Below are 7,701 nucleotides of genomic sequence, written 5' to 3'. Positions count from 1 at the left end.
GGGGAATGCCACCTTTGGACTGGTGGTCCAAGGAGCTATCATATAAGGAAGTAAGCTGAACAAGCCAGTATGCGAGTTGTTTCTCCGTGTCCTCTGCATCAGCTCTGGCCTCCAGGTTACTACCCCGTTTGAGTTCCTGCCCTGACTTCCCTGGGCAATGGAGTGTGACCTGAGAGTTATAAAGTAAAAATAAACTCTTTCCTCCCCAAGTGGCTTCTGGTCTTGGAGAGGAACCAACTAAGGCAGTGGCGCTAAGAGTGTATCGGACACAAAGTGAAGAAAGCCTAAGCTCACCAATGCAGATGATCGGGGTATCCTAAGAGCACGCCATAAAATCCCAGAAGCACGCTGTGAGGAATAAGTCACAAGAGGGCTGGAGCCACGGCTCAGCAGTTAAGAGCACTCGCTTCTCTAGCAGGGGAGCCACGTTCAGTTCCTAGGGCCCACATGGTGCCCCACAACTACCTGTAACTCCAGGGGATCTGGTGCCCTCTTCTGGCCTCCTTGGGCAGTGCAAACGCATGGTACACACACATGCAGGTATTCATACATACACATAAAGTAAACGTGAATAAATAAAAATGTTTCACCCTATACTCCTACAATAAGATAAAATGCATTTAATCCTATAAATTTTGCAGCACTGTGTTGGGAATTGGTTCTAATGCTTTGTCTTAATTTGATTCCCAAAAGCTGCACTTCCAGACCGGAAGGTCCCCGCCCCCAGCTGGCTTCGATTGGTAATAAAGACTTGCCATAGAGCCAATGGCTGGGCAGGTAGGAGGCAGGACGGAGGAGGAGAGGAAGAAGAGAGAATTACCATGACTTGGGCGAGGGATCAGATTTAAGAGCTGCAGGAGAAAATTCATCCAGCAATGTAGGTGGAGGGGAAAGTGGCCCTATGGGAGGGGGGCTGCCCAGGTAGCAGGACAGCAAAGTTAAAATATAGATTTAGAAGGTATTAAGCCAGGAATACAGGGAAATATGCTAGCTGCAGGGAGGTTTAGAAGTGCCCAACCACTGAGCTAGTCAATGCATATCAAAATTAGCTGACGCTTGCGCGCGCGCGCATGTGTGTGTGTGTGTGTGTGTGTGTGTGTGTGTGTGTGTGTGGCTGGCGCGCGCATGCGTGTGTGTGTGTGTGTGTGTGTGTGTGTGTGTGTGTGTGTGTGTTTCATTCGTTAATCCAGAGCTCTGCGAGAGCGACCCACCAGGAGCCAAAGCGGTTTAACCAATTCACCGCTACAGCACTGTGCAAAGACGCCAGCAAACAACTATATCCAGCAGCAGAGAAATGGACAAAGCAGCTGAGAGTTGAATGAGGAACTAAGTCATGTATGGACCTTGAAAGCGTGTAAAGGGGGTCAAACACACACAGTCAGGGACAGTGCAATCTCCTTATATAAAACGCCCAGAAAAACCGGGAGTAGTGGCCCATGCCTTTAATCCCAGCACTGGTGAGGCAGAGGCAGGCAATTTCTGAGTTCGAGGCCAGCCTGGTCTACAAAGTGAGCTCCAGGACAGCCAGGGCTATACAGAGAAACCCTGTCTCGAAAAACCAAAAAATAAAAATAAAAAGATAAAAAAATAAAACGCCCAGAAAAGGCAAATGCATCAGACAAAGCAGCCATCACCCCTCAGCTGCTTACAGTAAGCAGGGTGACGAAGCAGTGGGCGTGGCTGCTTATGGAGGTGGAGGTTCAGGGGACTGAACAAATGTTTTGGAACAAGATAGATGTGATGGTCAGGCAACATCACAAATACTGGAAATTTGGAAATTCCACAGAATTCTGTGCTTTAAAATGCTTAACTTTATGTTCTGTGAGTCTTACTCAACTTTTAAAAAGAAAGAAAGGATAAAGTAAGGCCATGAGTACCAGGGCCCTGTGAATTGTTCTGTATAGCCAGCTGTTGCCTGCTTCATGAACCTGAGCTCTTTTCCTAACAAAGAAAGTCGCAGCCACTGAAGAGAAGCAGGGCTACACACACACACACACACACACCCATCAGACTTCCGAGGTGTCAGAGCAGGAAATCATCGGGCTGAGCAGTAGCTCTTCATCCCTGACCTTCCCGTGACCTCACTGAATGATTCCTCTGTGAGTTTGTGAAGTCAATTATTCACCTGCTGGCCAAGGCGCTGGTGTGGCAGAAACCACCTCTGACTGCTGTCCTCTTGACACTGCTGGCCTTCTATGGGCCAGCACAGTGCTTGGCGCCTCTCATGATAACTACACTGAATCCTACAAGCCCCTCCCCCTACAATTTCCCCCCAAAAACTAAAGATTCCATACCACTGGGGAGAGCTGGAAGAGGGGGGAGGGCCGGCAAACATTGTACAAAATTCTCAAAGGATTAATTTTTTTTTTAATTCTCTTATAATAAACATTGGCACAAACAGTACTATAATTGTAAGAAAAATTGTAAGACATTTTCTTTGACCTAAAAGTTAATTTATATATATATATATATATATATATATATATAAAGCAATGAGCTATCACAGCCCCTAAAATAGTCTGACTCAGACATTGCACATCCTCCCGTTGATGGACATCTGTCTGGATAATACTATCATCACTTCTCAGAGAAAAAAACTGGAGCTTAAATTACAGAGAGCTAAAAATAATAAGAATATATCCATAGCTAATAGATTTTTTATTAAGAGTATATGTTTCCATAGAAATGTTTCCTTAGGATGTGATGGCTTCCCTTCCCTCCTCCCCTCCCAGATCCTCTCCACCTTTCCATCCATCTAACGCCACATCTTCTTTCTCTCTAGCTTTAAAAAATGAGTAGGCAAATAAAAATTAAGAAGTAAAAACAGCAAACAACAAAAAAAAAAAAAAAGAAAAGGATTGAAAAGCACATACATGGTATACATGCACAAACACAAGTGCACACACACACACGTGAGCACACACATGTGTGTGCACACACGCATGCACAGAGAGAGAGTGAGAGTGTACCACTGGGTCGATTGTGACTTGGCCATCTAATGCTGGGCATGGACCTTACACTTGAGTGTGGGCTGTAGACCCAGTGACACTTGGTTGGAAAAATGAGCTTTTTCCTTTGTGAGCAGTTGACAGTTGGAGATAGCTTCTGGGTTAGGGATGAGGGCTGGTGACCTCCTCTCAGCAATGGGACCCCACATGGAGTAGGCCTGTGCAGCTGTGCGTGCTGCCATGGTTGCTGGGAGCCCACGTGTGCATCAGCCCTGTTGTGTGGAGGACACTGTGTTCTTTGTCCTCCATTCCCACTGTTCTTGCAATCTTTCTTCCTCCTCTTCTAAAAAGTTCCTGGGGTCCTAAAGATAGGGGGTTGATGGAGACATCCCATCTAGGTTGAGCCATTCAAGGTCTCTCAGTCTCTGCCAGTGTCCAGCTGTGGGTCTCTGAGTTCACTCCCACCTACTGCAGGAGGAAGCTCCTCTGATGTTGGCCGACCTGGAAGTATAGGAGAATATCACTAGGAGTTATATTGCTACATTTCTTTATGGCTAATAGATTTTAAACAAGGATTCCAAGACAACTCAACAAACAATATTGGGACACACAAAAGCAGAAACTATACCCACCCCTACCTCATATCCTCTGCAAAAATTAACTAAAAGTAGACTGGTACACTACTTGAATGGTAGTGCACACCTTTAATCCCAGCCATTGGGAGACAGAGGCAGGGGGATCTTTATGAGTTCAAGGCCAGCCTGGTCTATAGAGTGAGTTCCAGAACAGCCAGAGCTACATAGAGAGACTCTGTCTCAAAAAAATTTTTTAATTAAAATAAAAATAACTAAAAGTAGATCAAAGATTTAAATGTAAGAATTAAAAACAGCCCAAGTGTGGTAGTACACACTTTTAATCCCAGGACTAGGAAGGAGAAAAAGGAAGATATACATTTGAGACCAGTCTGTTCTACACAGAGCGTTCCAAGCCAGCCACAGTACACAATGAGATCCTGTCTCAGAGAGAACTAAAAGTATAGCTTTTATAAGCAAGCGTAGATGTAAGCCTCCATAAGCAATGGTTTCTTAGATAGAGCAACCAATACCCAAGCAAATATGATGGCTGGAATGTGAAATGTTCTCCGTAGCATTTGAATACTTGGCTCCCAATTCATGCTGCTGTTTGGGAGTCTGGGGATCGTGGCCTCATTTTGGAGGAAGTATGTCACTGAAGGTGGACCTGGAGAGTTTAAAACTTGTACCATTTCAAATTTACGCTGTTTCCAACTTGTAGTCAGGAGCCCTGCTCCTGTGGCCACGCCTGCCACTTGCTGCCTGTCTCCCTGACTCTTACCTCTCTGGAACCACAGACCAAGCAAACCACAGGCCAAGCAAACCACAGACCAAGCAAACCACAGGCCAAGCAAACCACAGGCCAAGCAAACCACAGACCAAGCAAACCACAGACCAAGCAAACCACAGACCAAGCAAACCACAGGCCAAGCAAACCACAGGCCAAGCAAACCACAGGCCAAGCAAACCACAGGCCAAGCAAACCACAGGCCAAGCAAACCNCCAAGCAAACCACAGGCCAAGCAAACCACAGGCCAAGCAAACCACAGGCCAAGCAAACCACAGGCCAAGCAAACCACAGGCCAAGCAAACCCTTTCCTCTCTAAGTCGCCTGGGCCAAGCCACTTTTATCACAGCAATAGAAATGTAACTAAGACACAACCGAAGAAAAATAATAGGTCAATTAGACTCTAAAAAGAGAAATAATTTTAGAAATTTTTGTGGGATGGGGTACAGTGCTTACCTGGAATGCACAAAGCCCTGGGCTTAATCTCCAGTACTACAAAAAGAAAATAATAATAATTTAGTTAATTAAGCAAATAAATAATAAAGTTTCCCACTTTGAAGGATGTGATCATCGAAAGTGAAGAGTTGTGTGTTTACCATACATAGCCTCTCTGCTTTGATGCTCCTGGCGCCTCCCTCAGTCTTAGAGACCCATGCAGACTTGGCTGAGTTCTCCTGGGTCTCCTTGTAGGAAGGTCTTTGAGAAGATATATCTTTTTTATTGTTGTTGTTTTGTTTTTGTTTTTTGTTTTTCGAGACAGGGTTTCCCTGTGTAGCCCTGGCTGTCCTGGAACCCACTCTATAGACCAGGCTGGTCTATAGAACTCAGAAATCCACCTGCCTCTGCCTCCCAAGTGCTAGGATTAAAGGTGTGCGCCACCACTGCTCGGCTGAGAAGATATATATTTGAGGCTAGCACCATAAGTCACCAAAAGGAGCAAGCAGGGTTCTCAGTGGAGGCCTAAAAATAGAGTGACTTCAACCCTGACCCTGTATGGTGGCACATGATTTTAAACCCAGCACTCAGGGGGCTGAAGCAGGGGCATCTCTGACTTAGAGGCCAGCCTGGTCTACATAGTGAGCTCCAAGACAGCCAGGGATATGTAGAGAGACCTGTTTTAAAAAAAAAAAAAATTAAATTAAATAAAAAGCGAATTCAGCCATACCCCTAGTCACCCACCACCCGGCTCTTTTTTCCCTAATGATAACTTTCCTGGCAGCCAGAAATACTCCTGGGCATTTTGAACAAGGTGTTTAGAATGTTAATGGATGAAAATGGGGTACGGTCACATTTATTTCCCATAAATTAACCTTGATGAACTTTATTGCCGTGTTTACCTTGACTACCACCTGTTGTTTGGCACCGGCTCAGCCCAGGGGGTGGAACTGTTCCCCTGGCAGGAGGATGTTAGCCAGAGGTGGTTAGAGGATGAGAAAGCTCAGCAGGTCGACGCTGTCACCCCATTGGAACCCTTCCTACCTCTTTCTCAATTTCACCTGTGTCAGCCGAGGGCTGCGGAATCCAGGGAGTGCGTCACTGCAGCGCTCTGACAAGGTCGCCTAAAGGAAAGCCCAGAAGAGATCGGTTTCTTTAGCGGGCCTTCTGTTTCCTGACCGCTACTGCCCCCTGGTGCTCAGACCTTTACACTCCACCAGCCCTGCCGCGAACATGACAGAATTCTAAAACAAGCCACAGACGTCATTTTTAATTCTCTAAATCATATTTTCTTTGTGGTACTGCAAGTCGAATCAGTGCCTGCGTGTGCTAGGGTCTTCAGCATCTCGTCCGGAAGAGGCTCTCATCCGTAGGCATACGTTCTGTTCACACAACCTGTTTTTACTTTTTTGAGATTCACCACTCTCTGTAATTGTCTGGGTCTACTGGAACGGAAACCACGTGATAGGTAGGGTTTCCCTCGTACAGTTGATCTCTGGTTTTTCTTTTCCTTTAAAAAAAATTTTTTTTTTTTGTTTGTTTTTCGAGACAGGGTTTCTCTGTGTAGCCCTGGCTGTCCTGGCACTCACTTTGTAGACCAGGCTGGCCTNTTTTTTTTTTTTAATTTTATGTGACTACCTATTCGCTATCTTTAGACACACCAGAAGAGGGCGTAGGATCCCATTACAAATGGTTGTAAGCCACCATGTGGTTTTGAGCCACCATGTGGTTACTGGGAATTGAACTCAGGACCTCTGGAAGAGCAGTCAGTGCTCTTAACCGCTGAGTCATCTCTCCAGCCCACTGGTTTTTCTTTCTTTTTCTTTTGTTGTTTGGTTTGGGGGTTTTGGATTTTTGATTTTTCAAGACAGGGTTTCTCTGTGTGGCCCCTGACTGCCCTGAAACTGGCTCTGGAGACCAGGCTGACCTCATCTTCTGCTTCTGCCTCCAAAGTGCTGGGATTAAACGTATGTACCGGCAGTCTTCCAGCAACTGGAACTGTCTCTCTCGAAGGCTCATAGTAATATGCAAATGAGTTGTCACCTTCTGGGTCAGCCTACCCCAGCTGCTCTACAGTTGTTCTCTATCTGTCTCAGCAACCACTTTGCTGCCCTCACAGCACAGACCACAGCTTGGCTCTGGCTGGTCCCTCTCTTCTCCTGCAACCTTATTACTTCTTTTAGATTCTACAGTCCATACAGGGGCATCGGCTATGCACCATAGAGCCTGGCGTGTTGAGTTGAATATATACTTGTTGAATGAATATCCAACTGTTCCCAGTATTTCCTAGCCCTGCCCAAGGAAGTGATGTGCCCCTGTCCTCTCTCCTGTGATTTCCAAGAGCTGTATCCTGTGTCTCACTAGACCACAGAGATAGCCTGTGCATCACATGAGGTGGGGGGCTAGCTTTACGAAGAAGCAAGGCTAGTGTACAAAAAGAAAATGTCCCAGCATAAACCTGAAACTTGCCCATTCCCTCCATCTTTCCAAGAGTTCATCAGAACCCTCTTCCCAACACAGGTACCAAAAGCCAACCAGCAGAAGCTCCTGGTCCCATCTACCCACTCCTGGTATCCACACCAGCTCCTCTGGACTGCTCACACACAGCTAAGCACAGCAGCCCTCCGGATCACTGGCTCAAAAAGCAGGATTCTCAACTAAGCAAGGAGCATATGGGCTCAGAGATTGAAGTGGCAAGCATGGGTTCTGTGGGGCCGCTGCACCAGGTCCTCTGGGTATACCTTGTAGCTGTTAGCTTGGTGGTTTTGTGGGACTCCTAACTGTGGTAGCAGAAATGTCTCTGACTCTTTTGTCTGCTCTTGGTACTCTTTTCCTCCTACTGGGCTGCCTTGTCCAGACTCATTGTGAGAGCTTCTGCCTTGTCTTACTGTAGTCTGCCTTGTCTTACTGTAGTCTGCCTTCTTACTGTAGTCTGCCTTGTCTTACTGTAGTCTGCCTT

General features: G+C 46.2%; 1 protein-coding gene across 1 annotated transcript in view; it reads right to left on the bottom strand.

The window, feature by feature from the left end:
- Positions 1 to 5,782: 5,782 nt before the first annotated feature.
- The window catches only part of Ywhah (tyrosine 3-monooxygenase/tryptophan 5-monooxygenase activation protein eta), a 21,290-nt gene continuing 19,371 nt past the window's right edge, over positions 5,783 to 7,701 (bottom strand). The window contains exon 4 of the mRNA XM_021162217.2: positions 5,783 to 5,866. Coding sequence (XP_021017876.1) covers positions 5,783 to 5,866 — 84 coding nt within the window. The remainder of the gene's footprint in view (positions 5,867 to 7,701) is intronic.

This window comes from Mus caroli, chromosome 5, assembly GCF_900094665.2.
Source record: "Mus caroli chromosome 5, CAROLI_EIJ_v1.1, whole genome shotgun sequence".
Taxonomy (NCBI): domain Eukaryota; kingdom Metazoa; phylum Chordata; class Mammalia; order Rodentia; family Muridae; genus Mus; species Mus caroli.
This window is presented reverse-complemented; position numbering and strand designations above follow the sequence as displayed.